At 44.6% G+C, this 22,522-nt stretch overlaps 1 protein-coding gene and 1 long non-coding RNA gene across 9 annotated transcripts in view; one reads left to right on the forward strand and one right to left on the reverse strand.

Moving 5' to 3' along the window:
- CAMSAP1 (calmodulin regulated spectrin associated protein 1) overlaps positions 1–20,982 on the reverse strand; it is a 28,343-nt gene extending 7,361 nt beyond the window's left edge. Inside the window, exons 1-11 of one of the 8 annotated variants that reach the window (XM_015878857.3) lie at positions 20,816–20,982; positions 14,666–14,828; positions 7,415–7,677; positions 7,068–7,229; positions 6,755–6,835; positions 5,789–5,821; positions 2,640–2,781; positions 1,930–2,069; positions 1,738–1,834; positions 1,184–1,361; positions 378–472 (exon numbers count right to left, since the gene is read on the reverse strand). In XM_015878857.3, coding sequence (XP_015734343.2) covers positions 378–472; positions 1,184–1,361; positions 1,738–1,834; positions 1,930–2,069; positions 2,640–2,781; positions 5,789–5,821; positions 6,755–6,835; positions 7,068–7,229; positions 7,415–7,677; positions 14,666–14,828; positions 20,816–20,824 — 1,363 coding nt within the window. In that variant the 5' untranslated portion in view covers positions 20,825–20,982. Of the gene's footprint in view, positions 1–377; positions 473–1,183; positions 1,362–1,737; positions 1,835–1,929; positions 2,070–2,639; positions 2,782–4,085; positions 4,146–5,788; positions 5,822–6,754; positions 6,836–7,067; positions 7,230–7,414; positions 7,678–14,665; positions 14,829–14,949; positions 15,103–15,187; positions 15,395–20,815 lie in introns of those variants that run through there. The other 7 variants (XM_085521152.1, XM_015878858.3, XM_085521151.1 and 4 more) reach the window with 7 other exon arrangements.
- On the forward strand, positions 15,695–16,927 carry LOC107321720 (uncharacterized). Its single transcript, XR_001558649.3, has 2 exons — positions 15,695–15,772; positions 16,742–16,927. It is a non-coding gene; the product is annotated as an uncharacterized LOC107321720 (long non-coding RNA).
- Positions 20,983–22,522: the final 1,540 nt, after the last annotated feature.

A 22,522-nucleotide genomic window follows, 5' to 3' on the forward strand; every position in this document is an offset into this window, starting at 1 on the left:
TATTTCGCCAAGAGATGGCAGCAGAAAACAAATTTGCTGAAATATTAAAGTAAACAAAAGCCTGGTGAAATACACTGAAAAAATGGCACTGCATACATAAATATGTATAGGCATATAGATTCATAGAATTACCCAGGTTGGAAAAGACCTTGAAGATCATCAAGTCCAACCGCAGCCTAACCACAGTACCCTAACTCCAAAAACCCTCTGCTACATCATATCCCTGAGCACTACATCCAAACAGCTCTTAAACACATCCAGGGATGGCGATTCAGCCACCTCCAACCACTTAGCACGTGTATTTTTTCATTAATCATTGTACTGACAGTGACAGGCATTGTCTTTTGAAATGTATGTAAAATTCAAAGTAGACTTACCAGGGCTGTCTTCGCCCTGTAAAGATTTTTGTTGTTTCTGTCTCAAAGGGAGCAGTGGATGGGAAGGGCTAAAGGCTGGGCTTCCTCCTTTGCCACTAATTCAGAAAAATCAGAGCAGAAAGAATTAATTAATAGAAGAATTATTTTTTTTTTCCCCTATAACAACAGAAGAAAGTTATAGAGCAGAGAAGTTACAATAGTAATAGTTGCACCCATCCTCCCCTAATACACAAGATCAATAGTAAAGAACTTAAAGAAAAATTAAGGTTTTTACACAAAACAATAGAAAAGTAAACTCCTATCTGAAATTAAAGTGTTTTTGTTTCTAAATACAGTGACTTTAAAATGTAGCTTTTGCAACAGTACAGTTGCGACAAAGCAAAGACTGAATTAACTTCCTTATAGCCCTCACACTTAGTTCAGCTGAAAAACCTCATCACTGACTTCCTCATACATTGAATCATAGTTAAGGTTTTTCATACCAACATTTAAAGAACACGGTCAGCAAAGATCAGATGCTTGGATAGTTTTCACATTTCACAATATCTTCAAAATAGAAATTAGAAGAACTTCTATAACACAACAGTGACATTTCGTGTTGAGGCTTACTGGAATTTGCCAAAGATCAAACATAACAGTGCCAAGTATTTCTTTGAACTTCAGAATATTTTACACATTGACTGCATTCAAGCTATGTGTAGAAAACCTGAAGCAAAATCAGAACAGCTAGAAGCGGAATTTCCTATGTAATCCAAATGGAAGCATACAGTAGAAGATTAATCTAAACAACATGAAAACAGACTTACAGGTAGTCAGGCTCTTCAGGGTGCAGGTAGTACCTACTGCAAGCTTCAGTGCCTGCCTGAGCTGAGGGCTGCATGTCTGCTGGATTTGCACTAGCAGGACTAGCCATGAAACTTCTCTTAGTTGCATTGGAGATAGGAACAGGTGGGCGGCTGCTCTTCTGCTGCAACACTGTTTTAACTGTGTATATATTAAAAACTGTGTTAATGTTAGAAATAACCATTAAAATAATAAAACAGAAAAGGAAGTTTCAAAGTGACAATTTCAGGACACAAAACTGAAATGTAGTAGTAATAGTAAAAACCTGTATTTAATAAGCATATATTCCGGTGGCTTTATTGGAAAGGAAGTAAATTCCAAAGTTAGAATCCAATCCACAACTGGATTTAGGACTAACCTGCCTTCCATTTTTGCTCCTTTCAAAGAACATTGCAGCAAGCAGAAAGCTTGGGTAGAAAACGAGCTCCAAAGCAAACAGCAATGTGTAACAGTTTTTCATTCTGATATAAATATTCTGAAATAACTGACCAATATTTGTGAAGCATAGAAGACTTACCATCTTTTATTTCCTGAACATCTCTTGGTTGTACAAAGTCTGGTTTGACATTCTCAAACCACCAGAAGAGTTCTGCAATGAATACCATGACGTTGGGCTAGAAAAGAAAAAATGCTCCTCACAGTAACAAAATAACTGCTAATGATTTACCCAGGTGTTGTTTAGAACTGTAGCCTTCATTATGTTCCTTACCTTTAAAACCAAAGGAGCATACAACATGTCCTCCAGCGTGAGATAAAAGCATTTGTTTAGATATTCATTTGAGAATTCTCTCAAGAGTTGAATATTATAAAGGCTGTCAGCGATTGATGTCACCTCCTTCAAACAAATATCTAGAAAGGTAAGAAAGACAAGTTATGGCACCACACAAATGAGTTAAACCTCCATCCACAGCTAACAGGAATACCATGTGCAGGAACTCCAAAGGGCTTATAAAGCATCACTTCATACTAAATGGCTAACAGTGCATCATCTCTCTACCTGTTAAATACCAGAGGATAGGAAAAGCACACACAACCGAGTATCAATTTGGTGCTTGCTTTATGAACCATATATGATTTTCATAGTCACACAAAAAGGTAAACAGGCTACAAACAATACCCAAAAACAAAGAACAAAAGCAACTAAAACCAGATTTGTAAACAACACAGGGTTTGCAGTTCAAGTTGTAAAGATCCGCCAAACACCACAAGAACTGTGAGCCAACAGTAAGGCGTGTTTATTTCTTTTTAAGGTTTAATTAGACCAAGCTTGGTAATATTAAAAGACAACATCATATCACCTAGATCTATTAAAAAACCAGATCACCTCCTATTACATCTGCTGCTTTTTCCTTTGATAATTCATTTCTAGTTCAACTTACAAATGCTTCAGAATATTTATCAAGAAACTTTTCTACATACCATCTAGCTTCATTTGCTCTGGACAATAGTAGTGTATCACAGCTAACAGAGCAGCACCGTCGCTACCATCCTTCATCAAATCCTCCAGCAAAGGAAAGTAAGGTAATTGCCTGCTTGACAGATGGTCCCTTCGGTAACGCACCTGAAAAAAGAAAACTGGTGTTCATGTGATGCCAAGGATCTCAGGAGCTGTAGTTAAGTACTGAAAGCTCTTTATGGTGGATCCTTCATAGCATTCTACTTTACATCAAAAACAATGTATAAGGTTATATTCTCCTCTCCACAGAAGCCAATTCAGAATAATACAGTGCTTCCTTTTTAAACATTCTCCTCGTATCTGGAAGCAATTCACGTTGAATTCCTAGCTTCATAGACTCATTTTAACTTAATGCAAACTAATTTAAGTCAAAATTCTTCCACGCAGGTGCACGAATGCAGCAGACCCAAAGAAAGAGAAACAAACAACTTACGAGTACACACTTAAAGCTCTGGGGGAAAAAAATTAAGATGAACTAGTGATTTCTCATGTGTGACCCACATGCAGACTTGCCACCATATCACCAGAGAGCAAAGGTTTCTTGGAGAGATTCAGAGCACTGTATGCCAGGCAAGACAGTGTACAATAGTAATATGCAAAGAAAAAATGTGCCATTTCTCAAAAATGCTCTGCAAGGGGAGGAGAAAAGTCTGAAATCAATGGCACAATTATCCTCGATTTCACTACACATCAACATCAAACTTCTACTGGTTACTCCTGGACACTCACATGATTCTGAGCTTAGTTGATGAGTATCTAAAGAACAAGTCTTGGTAGAGCTTCTAGCAATTTTTGCAAGAAAGGTTTTAGCACAGATGTTCACTAACAATCCATGTGCTGGACTGGAGGGCTATATCCAAGTCCCAGAAGCAAAACGATCCAGCAAGCAAAAGCAAACACACTACGAGCCCAAGAGAAGTATCTTACAGTGATGGAAAAGATTCCTTTTACACCAGTACGTTAACACCACTTAACATCTCATGAACATCCTTGATCCATGTGCTGACTTAGCACATTGCTATACAGAGAACATCTTCAATGAGCAGAAGACAGGTTTATTTCATCAGTGGTATCATAAACTTTCCAAGATAACCTGGACAAGCTCTCTGCGCACGCACACACACACACTCACTCATGTCAGCTTAGGATGGCACAGGCTGAGAAAAATTATATTCAAAAGAAAGAAGGTTGCTCGTATGCAATTTAATAATAAGAATTTAACAATAAGGAACAATTCCACTTATTTTGAACAAATATTAAATGCAGCACGTTAAGTTTCTCTGACAAAGGTAAGTACTTCTAAAAGCAATGTCTACATGCTATTGCTAATTTCCCAAATGCAAATGGTCTTTTTTTCCCCAGCCTGGAGCACTCCACAAATATGTAATGGAATGTGAATCATACTGTACCACACGAGCATATTCCACTGGTTCCAGCATGCAGTGCGATATGGCATGCATCAGATCAGGCTTACACAAAAAGAAATAGCAAGATATAGGACGGTGGTTATTCAAACACGAAACAAATCAAATGCATTAGCAACATCCATTATGCACTGGAAATGTGGTCATTAAGTCTGATAAAACAAGTGTGCACACTAAGGTGATCTGGTTAGCTTAAAAGGTTCATCGTTTATCCACTTAGTTGAAGTAAACAAATTAAAAGAAACGTCAGGAATCTCGTCTTGTATTTTAGTTGCTCCTCTATTTAAAATAGAAACATATTTCTTTTCCAACAGGAAAGGAATTTAAATGGAATTTAAACCAACCACGGTCAATACTGTATCTGTTTCTTCTGCTCTCACTTAGTCTCTAAATATAATGTAAAGCTATGCAGCTTCTGATCAATTCTATCAAATGTAGGCCTCTGATACAGATGGGGCCCTTTGAGCACACAAAACACGAGAGACAAACTCCAGGTCAGTACTTCGTGACACTGCCACAAGTCATTAAATGAGGCTGGCAGCCAGGGCTCTGGCACAGATTTTATCAGCCTGCAGGTCCCTTCTCCCATTCTCTTTATTTCAGATACTTAAAGTTTTCAGTGCGGCCCATTTGGTTGAAACAAACCCAAGATGAGAGAATCATAGAACAGCTCGGGCTGGAAAAGACCTCAAGGATCACCACGTTTCAACCCTGCTGCCACAGGCAGAGCTGTCAAATGCTACTTCAAGTATTAAGAGCAAGGAGGGAGAGGTGGAGCTCCATGTGGAAAGGCAGACTGTGGGACAGGCAATAGCCAGAGCACGGCTGCCTTCTCCAGCTGCTCCACTCTTGGGAATCTGCAACTGAGACAACAGCTCTCATTCTCCCAGACAGAAAACGAGAAGCACCAGATCCAGCAAAATGGAGAACAAAGAGTACCGAGGCCAAGAGAAACTCAGGAACAAATGAGAACCTCTGCAAGTTCAGATAAAACCAGGAAGCTCAACTAAAAGCAAGCAACATCAATTCCACTTTATATAAAGCCAAAACCTACACATTTTTATTACCATTTCCACACTTCCCCTAAAATAAAAATACTGTCTTCCCCTCCCATTATGCCACCTTCAGTTTAATTTACCATATAATTCCACTCTTCACAGCCATAGGTCCAAACTGGTTTGTCAAATCTTCTGACCTCATCTTGATGAATAACAGCGTTCTGGGTTGGATTTACCAACCATGGGAATGCAAGAGCACCATATATTGAACTAGTATGGATATCTACATATCTTAACAATGGATTCAAAGATCAAGCAACCATTTAAACTGACCAGCTTTGGTATCACCTTAGTGCTGCCATCAATTGCCTATTTACAATATAAATAGAGAGTGTAACCATTTCAACCACTGCTAATCTCCTGGCTTTCTGCTGCTACTCCTTACTCCTCACTCCTGCACTGTGGGAGCAGTTTTGAAGTGCTGTAAAGTGATTATGCTATATGCTGTACAGTATGCAGAAATCATGTTATGAAAATTAAGCCTGATGACTGGAAAAGCTTACGCAGAGGGTTTGTTAGCTTTTGTCAAAGAATGCCTAAGAAGCATTGTAAATGGAAGCAAACAATCCCAAGAAACTGAAAAAGCCATGAGTTTGTGGATGACAACTGGCGTAAAAGTAAATCACTTACAGGTACTAATTTCCAATACCATTTGGAAGGAGACTGCTCAGGAAGCAAGGAAAGGAATGTAGGAATAGGAAAGGAACATCAGCAATGCAAGTTATAAGCAGTAATACTTAAATGCACTTCAGCAAGAAACACTTTCATATTCAGAGGGTTTGTAGGCTAGAAGTTTACATTAAAAAAGAGGCCCCAAAGTCAGTAGGTCAAATTAGGGACATGGGATTCTTTGGACCAGACAACAACTTGTGAACTGAACAGCTCTCAGGTCCCTCATCATCAATAGATATGATTTTACATAAAGCACATAAAACCTTCGCCACAACGTGGAGATCAAACAACAGTGCTTTGTTATAATTTTATCCCCTTTGCACAGCAATGCCAACTAGAGGAAAGAGCACTTTTCTAGAGGCTTTATTAAGCCATTAATTGGGAGCACTGATAGCTGGTGTGTTACGTTTGCAAAAAAAACCCAAAGCCTATTTTACATTCTCTAGCAATGAAAGTGTACCACATTTTTGCAATGGTAGTGCATTGTGATATATATTCAGGGGAAGAAGTAGAAAAAAGTCACAAGCATATAAAATATGAATACTAAAAGTACTCTCATTAGGCAGAACTGGAATAAGCTTCTAAATTGAAATCGGACAATAAATTCATGCAAAATGAATATGCTCCCAAAAGCTTTCAAAATATATACTATATATTTTGTTCTGGGAAAGCTAAGTGAATTTGACTGAAATTATTAAGCTAAAAGAAGTTACTTTAGTCCAACTAAAAGGAAAGTCAAAAGATCCTACAGGGATTGAAAGGAAAGGAAGGGCACCAAGAAACACAAACAAATGGCATGCACAAAATCTCAGGAGTTTTGAGGACTGGATGCCTCACATTTATCTGACAAAGAAAACATTGAGATTTTTATAGCCATTAATCACTAATGCAGAGAGTTATGACTGAAGACAAAATTGTTTTTACCTTCTGATGTCCCGGACTTTCCATTAATTGCTGTTTTAATTTAATCTCTTTCTCTGTTATCTCTCTCATTTTAAGGTTCACCTAAAAGGGCAAAGCACAGAAAAGATATTAAAATACCTCCAAATATATGTTAACCTCAAGTAACAAAAAATAATCTGGCAGAATAAGTAACACAATAATCAAAAGCAGTTCTTTAACTGAAGTAGAAAAGATGACAGAAAGGTGCAGTTAAAAAAGATGGACAAAACACACTTATCAGAAGCCTTGTAAAAAGTGAATAAGGAACAGACACTTCTCTCGAAGCAAACTTCACCTTGTTAATCCAGAAAACCATTGCATCCTCCAGGTCATAGGGCAGTTCTTTTGAGGCACTGAATGTAGAGAAACGCTTCACGCTGGCAACTACCTTTTCAATGCTGATCATTTCTACAGTGTAGGCCATCATAAGGGAATCAATCATTGCCATATGAGAACTCTAAAAGAAGAGCAAAACGAATACTGAAAACCAAAATCCTTTAGGAAAAAAACCTCTGTATATTCTAACTGTATTTACAACGAAAAATTCCCGAGGTTAGCGGCCTAGAAGTGAAAATCCCTTCCTTCCACTATTCTAAATAGCGTTAAATAAAAAGATCATTAGGTGAATTTAATTAAGCTAACCATTTTGATTGGTGCGCAGCCCAGATCAGATTCAGACACAGGTGTGTCATCGCTCTCCATGACGTAAATCCCCTTTCGAGACAGTGCCTGGATCACAGACTGGTGACCCTGCAGCGCTGCCACCTGGTCACCCTTGAGGATCAGGCTGCAGACGCGGCAGTACAGTTCACTGGACAGCAGCAGTTTGATGACGGGAGGCTTGATGTGCTCCTGCTCATACTGGTCTATGTAGAACGGGTCCTTCAGCTCCTCGGGGACATTATCTGAAACAAAGATGTTGCAACAAGTGCATCAGTAAGAGTGTAATTTGCAGGCAGCGGAGCAGAAGGGTTTGTGCTTGCACTGTGCTTCTCCCCCACCAGTTCCCACCAGCTCCAAGACCTGCACATTTGCTGCTAATCAGCAAAGCTACACAGCTGGCAGCAATTCTATCATTTCAAATCATGCACTGCTAGCTGGAGCACTGTCAGTGCTAACAGTTCTAATGCTCCAGGCCAATTCTAACAGCCCAAAGTGGAAGGAAAAGTTCTTGTGAGCAAGATTTCCTTGGTATTATTTAGGGCTGCAAGGCAAGTTAAAATTAGATACATCCCAAAATAAATCCTTGTACCCATATTCAGCCATTAGACTGGAGCCCAGCAGTGAGAACAGGAGCCTCCACACCAGCAGTGCTTGCCGGCCTCACCTGTGTTTTCTTACAAGAAGCCAAATATCGTATCATGCTCAAACACAGAATGTGATCTCACTGTGAAGATCTCCCCCTGAAGTCACCTCAGCCGTTCATTGCAATAAGCACATCTCCAGCTGAAAGGATCACTGATCTGGCAGCGTGTTCACTTTCATTCACCTCATTTCCAGAATAAACACATTTCTCCATTCAAAAAACCATAACCCGTAACATCTCAGAACTGCAAAATAAGCCACACTACGTTCATATGCTGCAGAGCACTTAATGTTCATATAAAGAAGAGATGCTGACAGGATCTTATCAAGTATAAGAGCTAGAAGTACATCTCACTTCAATAAGAATACACAGTAAACCACTGCTATAATAATGTCCCTAGCAGCTACTCACGCTTGGTCACACAATACTGCCACTATTTATCAAAACTGAAAGATTTTGGAAGTTTTTGAGGATTAAGAAGCTTATTTTCCTTTACATGGCATTGACTGCTGTGTTACACAGATATATGCAGTCAGCATGTATTTAATACTGAAGACATTGGGAACAGGAACAACAAAACCTCACGGGCACCACATCAGCACTATTGGTTGACAGAGCTGCCCATTTGTGAGTGAACAGACAGCAAATTCAAGCATTTCTAATCTCCTTAATATTAGTCAACCTGACCTAGAAATCCAAGGCTGCTGAAAGGTAATTCCATTTAACAGCCATTTAACATTGAACTAGAGCCTCCATCGCTAATGACTGAGGAAAGATCCCAAACTCAGCCCTTCCCCATTGCAGCAACGCACTCCACTGCTGCTCAGAAGGACCTGAGCACGTTGCCTTTGTCATAATGCAAAACCCAGACCATGCCAACCCTGATTTACACACATTACCTGCTCTTTTAGGGCTGACCAGATTTTAGTTTGGTGCTGCGTTCAATTAAATTAGCTTAAGGACTCCAAAGTTCAGAAGATAGAAAATAAACTGCAGAAAAAAATAACAAAAAAATCCCATAAAAGCAGGAAATTGCATTTGCACAAATCCAAAAGGGCTCCTTTCAAGGTCTGGTGAGAGCACGATGCTCTGGCCTACACCCAGCTCCCATCACAAGAACTGCTGCTGAGATCTCTCCCCAACACCTACAGCTCAACCTTAATATGACAGCGCTGCTCCCCCACCTGCACCAGCCTTCAACCCCGAGATGTGCCCCAGCTCTCACTGCTGTCACTGCCCAATGTGCCAAGGCTCTGCTTGAACAAAACACCCATCTGGCCCAGCCCCAGTTTCTAGGAGCACCTTTTGCAATGCTTTACTTTCACGACCTATAACAGTACTCAGGTGTGAAGAAACCTCCATTCATTAAAACTTGTATTTTTACACGCGTGTGCCATGGAATCCAGAAAATCAACATGAAAACATCCCTTTTGCTAAACTACAGCTACCAAAAATAAACAGCTGCAGTTGACTTTAACAAAACCTACCAGAGCAAATCAGAAACACTTAAACCACGTCCTTTTTTATTCTTTTTGCCTACTTTAAGGTCTTCAGTACCATCCTGAATACAAAAGGAAGCCACTTCCAAGAGCTCGCACTCACCTTCTGTTTCTCCTATCGTGCTTTCTCAGCAGTTACCCCCAGGAAAACATCAGCATCAACTTCCAGGCACGTTTTGCAGCCGTCAGTTTTTAATGAACGTTTTGTCTTTTGACAGCTTTCAGTGGTTTAACAGCACCTTCAGAATGATGGTACGCAGGCAATGATCAGAGCTGTCAGAGGTAAAGGGCATTCACAAATGCAGCTTGTCCTACTAGAAACTGCCAGAGATTGACCAGGCTGGATGCTGATTCCATGCTCATTTTACACTGTGCTGCTTAGCTGCATGCAGTACTTGCAGAGCAGAGATGCCCAGTTTTGCTATCTCCAGCACTTAAGGAAGCAGAGCAGTCTCATGCCTCCCAACCCTCAGCAGCACATAATCTGAAGTGCTCCCACCACAGGGAGCCCAGCAGGGAGATATCTGTACTGCCTGTTTGCATAAGAAACAAAGCACTCAAAAATAAACCTGCATCATTTCTCATGAAGCATTTTAGGGTAGGGATCGTTTCTTCACTATCTCACTGACAAACACCTGGCTCAGAGATGATTACCCGATTGCTGTGTTTTTCTTTATCAAATTGTAATCTGAACAAATTTGTCTTATCCCTTGAACTGGAGATGTGGATACCAGCCAGATCTTATTTTACTTCTGGATGAGTGAAGAACTGGTTTCACATGGAAAGAGAGCCAAAGCATGGCGGTACACAGAATGGGGCTCATTCAGATTCTGAGTAGGATTTCATTGGTATCAGTATCCGCTCACAGAATTATTTAGTGCTGCCTGGATGTCTGCTAAGCTGCAGAACACAAAGCAGAAGCTACACCTTCTCAGCTTCACTGCAATACAAGCATCTACCATTGGTTCTAATTATCAATCCACATCATAAACTCCAGAAGCCATCTCTAATAGCACTCGTGGAAATCTATGTAATGTGGGCACAAAACAAGCCCACATTGAAGATGCAGTACGCTGCCAGGGAGAGAGCCTGCCCTGCTGCTATCCTATCTTTGGACCAAGCAGAAAGCCATAAGCCTGGACAAAGGAGAAGAAACAAAATAACTGCAGAATTTTTCATCCCTGTAAAGTTCACCTTGGTAATAATCTGTGTGTATAAATCTGCCCTGTTAAAGAAACCAAATGTTTAACTACTCGAATGTTTGCCAAACACAACAGCTTTCTTGAAAATATTTTTATTACAAACCTCACTGAGATGAGGGAGAGGAGCAGAGAACACCAGGGTTTGCTTACTTCAGCCCTGGAAACATGTTCACACTGCTGGTGTCAACCAGTAACTGCAGGCAGTTATTATGGTACTGCAAAACCTTCCTTAGTAGGTGAGCATTAAGGACTTCAAAGACAAGAAAAGCCACAACCTGCCCTTCCTCTACAGTGGATTATTGCAGTGCTTGGCCTTTATCTGGCCAAACACCTCAGGCTCACGTTAGCACTAAGTGCGGAACATACACAATGCCTCACTCTAATAAGTAAGTACAGCTTCATTTGAGCAACCTGAAGTTTGTTATGGAGCTGGGGTTGGAAACAACACATGGGCTCACAGCAAGCTGTGCCACAGAACAACTCTCATTTAGTCCTTCCCTATCTCAATTTTAACATCAAAACCACAATGCTGGGAAACAATTTCTACACACAAATGAACACAGACTTAACTCAGCCTCAGAAATGGAAGTTCTGCTCTTGCCCACCTTCACAAAACGCACCATGAAGAGGCAGCACAGCAAGGACAGCACTGGTGCAGGAGCACAGCTTGCCAAGCTGCTCTAAGCCTCCTGCGCTGCCTTCTGCAAGGCCAGGATGAAGCTCTCAAAGGGATTTAAGCACCCTGTGAACTCAAGTCGCACAGAAACCTGGCAGCACCCTTGCTCCTAGACCTCCTGAGCATTAAGAGCTGTTTTCACACTGCTACCAGAACTCCTTCAAGTGCACATTTGGTTCTAATCAACGTTTGCTGATGAAAAAAGACAAGACAATTCTGTTCCAACCCATTTTGATTCCTTCAAACTACTGCCTCAGCCAAACAGACTTCCAGTGCTTCAGATGTGCAGGAGGTTTCCAGATGTTTGTGCACAGATTTTTATGTGGATCTGTGACAGCACACCCAGATTTACTCAGGATGACAGCAAATGGGGAAACACCTCCATCACTGCTCCATCCCCTTCTCTCTTCTGGAGTGTGGACAATGGTTGTACAGCCTGACCCTGGTGCCCATCTGTGACAAGCAGGCACCAGAGCTGGGCAGGAGGAGCCTCATGCTGCCAGAAACAAACCTGTCAGCTGGATCCATGTGCAAACAGCAAAAGGGGAGTTCTGCAGCAGCAGTTATCTGTTCTGAAGAGAGAGGGGAGCTGCGCTCAGCTCTTTGGTTCCCAAAACTCTTCTCATGGGCAGCAGAGAACAAAGGAATGCATCATGAAATGAAACAAATCCCAAACAAGAGCTTCAGCTCCAAATGATGCCAGGTACGGCCTCGCTGATTTGTCCTTGAGAATAACAACAAAGGATGAAGAATTTTTTCACTTAGATGCCAGTTTTGATATGGAAAATTCACATACACTGTAAGAGTAAATAGGAAATTTTAGATTCAGGTAAAATCTACAGTGAAGAATGATATAATAGTAATAGTCTGCACCAGAATCTAATTCCTGCTCTTGGCCATTCCCACACTTCAGCATAAGCTGAGCTCTACTTAAATGAAAATGAAATTCAGGATACACAGCAGCGTTTGCAAGATTACAGCACAAAATGACATCAATTCATAAACTCAATTTCCAATTGAACATTCCCTAACAAAACTCTTTACTCGGCCACCTGAAGGCTGTGCTGAAAGCCCTATCTGATAGGAATTACTTTGGAACATAAGACAGAGCTTTCACATTCAAACTGCTGGGTTTTTGCATCAGCTTGACCAGAACTAACCCTAGAGGAACAACGCAGCTCTTCCCCAAAGCACCTTCATAATGAGATGCTATGCTGAAAATAAGAACCTCCTGAGAGCTGCCCAAGACCCACCACACATCCAGTATCTTAAAGCAAACCAAAGGCATCCCACCAGCACCACAGAGCTGACAAGTAACAGGTTCAAATACTACTCATGATGATAATCACATAGAAAGCCTCCTTAAGCTCGTCTCTCTATGAATTAAAGAGGTTTATAATTTTTTTTTAAGTATTTTACAATGCTATTCTCAAAGCAATGGTTACCACATGACAACTGCTAGAGTCTCATCAAAATCTAACTACATTTCCACAGGCCACAGGCCTGAAAATACTTACAAAAGCCTTACGCACTGAAGCTAACCCAGGATATACAACCCCAGAAGTCCCAGCAACAACATCTCTTAACATTCATGGCGTTTAACTCCTGTTAACACACAATCTGAACAAGCTAAAACACAAGTGGGAAACTAGCAAGCGATGCTACAGCCTTCTCCATGCTGGAGACCACACTGCTGGGCCTCCTCTCTGGCCTTTATAGCCAACGGAAAGCCAAGCAGTGATTCCATGCAGGTCCACACTGTGAGGGGCACACAGCCCAGAGCTACAGACACAGCCCTGCATCCCACAGCCCCAGATGACACTATCAAAGCATGAGAGGCCCTAAAGCTTTCTCCTAAAGCAGCATACGACCCACACCAGTCAGACCTAAGCCAGAGCTGGTTTCTTTCTGAAACAGTCATAACAGAAATAGTGCATCTTTGGGGCTGGAGGATTTATTTTACCTCTCATTACCAAAAAAAACCCCCTTAGGAAACGTTAGCAACAGTTCCAGCAACTGAAAAAATATTTACACAGAGAAACATCCTCTTATCTCTTTTGTGTTACCAACAGTTCATCAGCACTGCCCTAAAATTCCCACACTTTTCAACTTGATTTATGTACCTTTATGTCTCCTGTTGCCTGTAACAAAATCTACTAACGAAGATAGTAGATTCTCCTTCTGTTTCCCCTCACTGTGATGAGACCACGCACAGAGCTGACGAGATGAAAAGTAAAAACAATTTACAAACTATTTCCACGAGGATAATGTTTTTTGCTGCAGGAATGGGCTGCTTTCCTTCAGCCTTGCCACAAAGTAAGCTAGCACTAATCCATTAAGCACATTATGAGTTTGACGAATTAGACTTAGATTAACAGGGCTACCTCATTTTCCAAAACAAGATTTTGTACATGTTTTAATGTAGGTTTTCTTTGGCATAAAGAAAGAGTCTGGTGTATTCCTTCGTAATGAAGCTCAAGAAGCATCCTGCAGCAATAGATCCGAATAGACAAGGAAATCTGTCTCAAAACAAGAAATGGATTCCAACAGATGTCAGGAAAATACTGTACAAATGCCTCTGCTGTACAATAACCTTAATATGTCCACATTGGGCTGTATTGGCCCATGACAACATCTGGGAAAGGAGGACTCCTCCACCACCCACATCGTGCTGTCTGATGTCACACTGCAACGCCAAACTCTATCTGTTCATGCAACACGGCCTTGACATAAAAGAATTCTACTGATCACAAATAAGATCGTTTTGCAGTTCACTTTAAAACCAATGACACGTTCCAACAAAACAAAACATACCCAGAACGGCAGCACACCCTGAGCTGGGGATGCCAACAGAGCATACAAAGAGCACCAAGGCCCCAGCATCTCTAGGCCAAGACAACGGGTTGAGGGCCTCGGGCCTGCTTGGCTGAAGCAAGAGTTCACACCTTTGAGACATGCATCCTTTGTAACAATAACCTGTGAGCATTCACTGCTCCTTCTGCTGGTTCCCAGCAGCTCACATAGGTAGCTCCATTGTTCTGCTGAAGGTACCAGGATGAGCATCATAAATATTCCAGCAGAACAGACCATCATATCACTGATGTCTAAGACAAAGGCGATTTATGCCGAATTTAACCACTCCTGGAAGGGGAGTGGAGCTGCCAAACGCAGAACAAAACCCAGCATGCCTCCCCGCGGCCGCCACCTCACCTATTCCATAGGCTTTAGCGCAGATCCATTGTAGATTAGCAGCTATTTTCGCTCTGGCTGAATCATAGAGCTCCAAAGGGACGATCTCCACCGCGCTATCACCCAGGGCATCCATCTTCCTTCTGCCGCTCTCTCCACCCGCACCAACGTCAACATCCACCATCTAGGAGCAAAACAAAAGGCAGCGGCCCCGTCACACCAACCGCTCTCATGGGCCGGGCCCCCCGACCCCAGCCGAGCATCATCCCTCCCTGGCTGCGGCCTCACCCCCCGCGGGGCAGCACCTGCGGCCCCCGGCCCCGCCGCGCCCGCCCGCAGCAGCACAGCGCCCGCACGCCCATGCTCTGCGAGGAGGAGAGGGGGGAGGAGGAGGAGGAGGAGGAGGAGGAGGAGGAGGAAGGCGGCAGCAGCAGCGGCGGTGGCGGCGGCGCCCCCTCCCCTCAGTGTGCGAAGGAGGAGGAGGAAGCGGGGCGCAGCCCACCGCCCCCCCCGCCGCGGCCTGCAGGCCCCGCGCCGCCTCACCTTGCCGCTACCGCCGCCTCATCCCCGCGGAGCCCCGCGACCTCCGGAGCGCAGGGAGACGGGAGGCCGCGCTGCACGGACCGCGAGCAGACGGTGCGAACCGGGAGAGCGGAGGGAGGGGGAGAAGGGGAGAGGAGGAGGAGGGAGAAGAAGAGGAGGAGGAGGAGGGAGGGAGGCAGCCGCTGCTGCCGGGCCGGGGCTGGAAACGCTCGGGACCGCGCGCGCGCGCATGCGCCCGCCTCGATGCGCGCTCCCGCCGTCTGCCTCCCGCCCGGGCGCGGCGGCGCGCGCGGCGAGAAGAAAGGCGGGGTTTGCTGCCGGCCCGCACTGCGCAGGCGCACCAACCAGGGCTCGGTCGCCCGCGGGCCTCGCTAGGCAACCGTTGCCATGGCGACCGCGAGCGCGGCCCGGCGAGGCCCGGGGGGCGGGTAGGCCGCAACGGGACCCAACGGAACCCAACGGGACAACGAGGCGTCGCCCATCACGGGGCACAGAGCTCCGCTGCTGCCCAGGCCTGGCCGTGGTGCTACACAGCACGTGCTGTGAGCATGGCACTACCGGGCCTCTGTGAAGGCGTCAAGGAAGGTGATGGAGGCCTGCACCGCTTCAGTGGATGTGTGTGAAGGCCTGTCCACATTCGTGTGCTGTTGGAGCCCAGGCTGAGGGATCCACGTTGATAGGAGCGGGGCTTTGTGGTGATGCAGCCTGCAGTGCCATCACTACACAGCTGCTTTCCTCCAGGCCTCCTTTATTGCACACAGAAGCATAGAAATGCCAAAAGAATTTCCATCTCTCTGCAGCCTTTCAATACCTGAAGGGAACTTACTCCCAGGAGGGGAGTAAACTCTTGGAAAGGGCTGACAATAACAGGACACGGGGAAATGGTTTTAAGTTAAAAGAGGAAAGACTTAGGTTGGATGTTAGGGGGAAGTTCTTCACTAGAAGGGTGGTTAGGTCCTGGAACAGGCTGCCCAGGGAGGTTGTGGATGCCCCGTCCTTGGAGGTGTTCAAGGCCAGGTTGGACGGGGCCCTGGGCAACCTGATCTAGTAAAGGTGTGTGTTTGGTGGCCCTGCCAGGCAGGGGGGTTGGAACTACATGATCCTTGAGGTCCCTTCCAACCCGGGTCATTCTGTGATTCTGTGTTGTGAATCATTAACCAGGAAATCCTCCAGGTACACGCTAACTGCTAACAGTGCCATCAGATGTTTGCTTTGTCCTGTGAAGGATGCGCCTCTCCCTCACTAGCCAACACACAGACAACACAGGAACCATCCGTGTTTGATCACTGCTTCTCTTCAGGTTAGTAGGAACTGCTTCCCCCAGGGCTTGATCTGCTGCTATCTGCTGATCAAAGGATGCCAGAGGTGCTTTCCAGGCAGAAGACTGCCTTATGCATCCTGCATGTTCTGTAGCAAATAATTTGTTCGCCCACTTTGTGTCATGATAAACAGTAAGAAACGTCTGACAGGTATAAAAGAATGATATATATATAATATATATATAATATATAATATATATTTTATATATATAATATATATATATATTCTTTTTAGGTGTAGGAAAAGCATCACAACCACCATAGAGCCCTGCAGACACTGCTGACACCATCTGAAACTCACAGATACCTGCTGGAAGCAGCAAGATCACCCTGCATGGTGATCCTGCAGATGAACTGACCTGATGAGGTTCATTACTGGCAGTGGGGCTCAGCTGAAAAGCGAAGTTACATGATTAAGAGGTTTGAGTCTCTAATGCACACACTGGATCGATGAATTATCTTAATAGCTATCTTGTGAAAATGTGATGATAAGCTTGGCCACACACAGTGATAGCAGAGTGACCTTTTCCTACCTAACTTTTTGTCCTGAATCTCACACGTTGTTTTTTGCTATGTATGTGGAATTCACGCATTTCAAATTCTCGATTCACTTGGATCAGTCCTAAGATTCAGCATTCATTTCCCTGTATCTTTTCAAAGAGCAAGGCATCCTGTTTGATGTCATCAGCAAGTATGATCGAGTGTCCAAAGGTTATCCCAGCCTACTTAATTGCAAGATTGTATGCAATTAAAGTGGATGTCCCTTGCAAACAACTTGCCAAGTGCTTTATAATCTCTGAAGAGTTTGGTTTTCAATACAGTTGTGTTTTGTTTTTTTAAAGCCAGGCTGTCAGTTTATGACGTTGCCATTATAACAAGCTGCTCTTGTTTTCAGATTAAGTATTAAGGCCCAATCCAAATATCCAAATCCCCTTAAACTCAAGAAGAATGTTTTGGTTTATGTAGTAGATTGGGCTGCAGAAACAGAACGGCCCTTTGACTCAGCAGGTGAGGGGTGAAGGTGCACACTGGGAGAAAGCTGCCCTACTTTTTCCTCTGATACATTTTTGCTGTAGATAAAGAATGGATCAGGTTGCTAAACAGAAACACTTAATAACAAATTATGTTTTAAGAGAGCAGCAGATAATCCTGCAAAACAAGTATTACTAAGACACCTGGAACTGAATAAATAAAAAGAAGTGGAAATTTTGGGTCAAGAAAATGAACATTGTGGGGGAAAAGCATGAAGGGAAGCCTCAGGGTAAGGGAAAGGCCACCCTTATACAGTTAGAGCTGAACTGAAAACCTTGGTTTATTAGTACCTTTCTAGCCTTTTCCTTTATGCAGTGCTATCCTTTGGATTTGCGCTTATGTATCACCATCTTCCAGAGATGAGAAATGTGTTGTGGCTTCTTCCTTCATGGTAATACCTTGTGTAACTGTGCTGCTTTAGGGCATCTGTGTGTCCTTAAGCAAAAGCTGAATTTGACATCTGGGGAAACTTTGTAGTTGAAGTAGTTTGGCCAGAACTCCAGTCCCAGCATCCTCAAAATTGGCCTGAAGATAAAAAGCCTGCACTTAAAATGGGAGGATCCTCAGCAGGTTGCTACATAGGGTTGCTTTTTCCAAGCAAAAATAAATGACTGCCCAGTTCAATAGCAGCAAATCCATCTTTAACTTGCACGCCACTTGTTTCTTTCCTGTAGTCTGTATAAATGATTCTTTAAGGCTTCCAGAAAATGTGAATACGTTGCTTTTCTATATGAAATAATCTTTATCAGAGCATTCTCCTGGATCCTTTAACCATTCAGAGTGGGTGTACATGTGAACCAACAAATACTGCACAGCCTGTCTTCCAGCTGAGCTCTGAGGTTAATTAATGGGAGGTAATACCTTTGACAAGTTACTGTATTCAAGCACAACACCTATGACATATAACACAGCTAACCCTGTGTGCTTGTTTTCTGCCTTACTGGAAGAATGCCTAGTATTTCAGTTTCTTCTATCAGGTTTCATTTATCAATATGAGAGATAAGAACATAGAATATCAGTCCCTTGTCATCCCAAGGACATCAGGTTATATTGTATAAAGCACAAAGGTATTGCTTGTAAAGTATGCTGTGTGCTGGGTTCGTATGGGTTGGGGATACTTCCTGAGTGTGGAATCAAGAGCTGACCCATCAGTGGCACTAATTAGCAGTAGCACCTTCTAGTTAGAAAGACCAACAGTGTATTGGAATTCACCCTCAGCACTGCAGAAAGCACCTGCAGATAAAGGAAAGAGCAGGAGCCTGCACGGAGATCCTATGCTTCATTGTCTCCCTGTAGCTATTTATGGAGGGGAGGACAAAGTGTAATGTCTTTACCAGACAGATAATGCTCTGAGTGTTAAACCAGAGCAAAAAGAACCACAGCTTGGGAATTTCAATACACTGGGAAGCTTGTTTGTATCATACACAGCTCAACTCCTGCTCAGTTTACTTTCCTCTGCAAGGACTCAGTGCACTTTCCAAAGGTCAGTAATTTCCCATATTTCACTTCCTTCCTTCTTTCCCCCAGGAAAAACACACTTAGTAGCAGAAGAAAGAGACTTTCCCCCCACCTGCTCCTTAAAAACTACCCACAATCAAGCCAGCTTTTACCATTCCCTGAGTATCAACACCATAAAGCTTGGCCCAGCGCAGCCACTGAGCAAACAGGGAGAAACCACGTTGGTCTGGTGCATGCAGTGCATTCTCTTCCCTCCAGCTGGTTTATAACCCACAGCCCACAGGGACCCAGCTGCCAGTGTGCTTGTTAGCATTGCTGTGGAGCACTCACCAGCCACAGCACAGGAGTGGGTGTCTCTGCTGGAAGAGCTTCACCTCTCTCTTGCCTCTTGCTTGGCTTTTACGTGTTAATCCCAGGAGGAGCAAAAGAAGGCGGCTGAAGAAATTAACTCTCACGTCCCAGCACACACCACAGAGGTGTTCTGTTTTGTGGTTTAATAAAGTTGCCTTACTTTGAATTCGTTAAGTTAATAAAGATGTGGTCAAAAGGCATCTCATGAATGAATGAAGCCAGGATAATATAAGCTGAGGATGAAATGAGGGGATGGGCAGAACCCTATTCAGCTGCTGCTCTAATGCCTTTTTCTCCCTGGTACTAAATAGATCCCCATGACAGTGCATCATGTATTCAACCTTTAGAAGAGGGAGCGGAGCATTATTCTTAGCAACAGAGCAGTCACTTCAGCATAATTACCAACGACACAGGAACAGTTTCTATGGCACGATGCAGTTATCAGTAAATTACTTATATTCAGTTCTGTAATCATAAAGAACATGCAACACAACAGTCGTGTGCGCCGGGGAACCACACGCAACATTTTTCATGTAATGAAGGAAAACCAATTAATTTTAGACCGCAGTGCTGTGTTCCATTCATTGTTTTTTAAGGTAATGTGCATGGAGTTGAGCTGTTATGATGATGGGGTGCAGTGCCCATTTCCTGCATGCAGCTCCTGGTTTACCAGGCTTGCAGGGCTCCTTCCTCACCTGGCAGCCCTGTCCTTCCCTCTGCTCCCATCTCTGGACGTGCCAAAACAAACCCCAACTGCCTCCCGCCCTTGGGTCCCTGCCAGCTTGTACATGTTGCACTTTAATACTCTTAAATCCATAGCTAGAGAAATATGTTAATGTGAAAATTAGTCAGAGCAATTGAAACATCTCAATCCTGCTTATCCAGGCTCTATTTACAGCAAGAACTTTATGACCAGAAAAAACTCCAACCTGAGCAGAAAGCAAAGCAAAGGCACCCGTGAGCACTGTCAGCACGGCACGCAGCAGCTGAGCAATGGGACAGCACTCCCCAGCAGGGGTGAGATGCCCAAGGATATACAACACGTCCCCTCACTGCAGGGCTCGCGGGGTTGTCAGCACGCCCTGGGATGCCCTGAGCAAGGCAGCACCTTTAGTCACGTACAAAGGGTTTGGCACACGCCAGGGGTTATAGAAACAAACTTCCTAACAGCACAGCTCTCAACCGACAGGGATGGGTTGAAACACAACTCTGCTGTTCCCACTATGCCTGACCAATACGGCTGGCACGGTCCCCATGCAGACCCCAACCCTGTGCCCCCTGAGGGCACTGCTGGAAATTGATGTCACGAGCCCATAGGGCTGCAAGGAGCACAACGAGGGGGTCACACTGCAGATGACAACCTCAGGTGACACCCTTAAGGTGTCCTTTCCATCCTGCTGGGAGACAGCCCCTATAGGACCCCATCAATGCCCCACAGCCAGCAAAACCCCCAGCACTGCTGACTTACCACTGGCATCCGCTGGCATCTTGTTGGTCTCAGTGGTGGCAGAGGGCCCTGGGCAGCAGCTCGCAGTGTGGCAGCCCATGGCAGGGTGGGGGGCTCAGTGCCGGGGGGGAGCTCGGCCGCCTCTGCTCCCTAAGCAAGGCAGCATCACTGCATCACCATGGCAATGCAGGATGACTCACCGGGTACCAGTGACATCAGAGGAGGGGACTGGGGTTGGACGATCCCAGTTTGGTTTTGCTCATTAAAGCTGGAACGTTTTGTCCAAGGAAAGTGCTCCAATTCAGGCCAGCCAGAGGAGCAGCGCGTGGCCGTGCTGCTGGTCCCAGCGTGCACCTGCCTGCAAGAGTGGAAGCTGGAGCCTCTTATTTCACAGCCTTCGTCTATTTTCTTGTAGTGACTTTAACAAGCACCAGATGAAATGAGTTTAAAACCTGGGGTGTTGGGGGATACCCTGCTGCTGGCACCGGCATCTCCAGCACCACTGCACCATGCAGCAGCCCTGTGGTGGGGGCAGCAGGACAGGACCAGCCACAGCTTCATAGAACAGAGCTATTCTGAAAAGCAATAAATTGAAGCACAAAGCTTGAGTGCAGCGCTCAGAGCCAAGACATCCCCACTGAGCACTGACCCATCACTGTGCGTGGGTGTCTGCACCTCCACAGCACCTGACACACTACGAGGAGCCCTGAAGAAGCCTTGGTTGGAAGCTGCTGATAAACAGTGAGAAGAGTTACCTCTGCACAGACGTAGGCTCCTTTAGGCATCACCACCAGCAAACTCTGCATTTGGACCTTTTTTTTGGAGCATTTTGGTCGTACCTGCACTCTGCAGGGATTCGTTATGCAATAGAGCACTGATGCTTTGTTATCTCTCCCTTACAGCCTTCATTAGATCTACCCTGATGGGACACAAAGAAATATGTCTGGTGAGATGGAAGACCTGCATGAGCCCTACTCGGTGACTGACCCTGGCAATGGCACAGCTCTGGGAGCTTTCAGCAAGGAACCAGCACCCTGAGGGCAGCATTGAGCCCCTGCCCCAGTGCTGCTTATTGGGGCTCAGCCCGTCCCGCTGGCACCAACCCAGGGCAGGGAACTGGACACCCCATGGATATTTCCAGCACAGTGAACTATAAATACACTGTGGGAGATGTCATGGGCTTGGGAAGTGATGGCACTGGGAATCTGCAGCCATGAGTGCTGCCTGTGCAGGGCAGGGACACAGGAGGGTGGCACAGGGCACGGATCTCATGGAGCTTTGTGGGTTTTTTCCCCTTTCCTCAGTGTGTGCTCAGGAGTGGGAGCATGGGAGGAAGGCGAGCGCTGCTGCACACCGAGGTAAGTGCAGAAAGAAGGCCATGATTCATCACATGCAGCCTGGCAACGAGCTTGTCTAGAGGGGAAAATGCAGATGGAAGAGGCCTGCTGCAGTGGAGAGCCAGCTGCTCGGAAATAGTGCCTGCTGGCCTTATAAGGAGAATTTAGAAGGGCCCATGTTATTTTCCTTTAGCATGTTGCACAGAGGGGTGGCAGCCTGCACCTGCAGGTACTGCAAGGGAACAGAGCATTAATCAAATCCTAAGTGCAAGAGGTGCAGGGAGATGTTCCAGACCCTCATGGCTTCACACAAGGAGATGGAGCACAGAGGCTGCACAGTGGGGCACGCAGCGGTGTCATGGCACCACAGGCTGTGCTATTCCCATACACA

The sequence above is a fragment of the Coturnix japonica genome, chromosome 21 (assembly GCF_054131305.1).
Source record: "Coturnix japonica strain WE chromosome 21, WE-NBRP24, whole genome shotgun sequence".
Classification (NCBI taxonomy): Eukaryota; Metazoa; Chordata; class Aves; order Galliformes; family Phasianidae; genus Coturnix; species Coturnix japonica.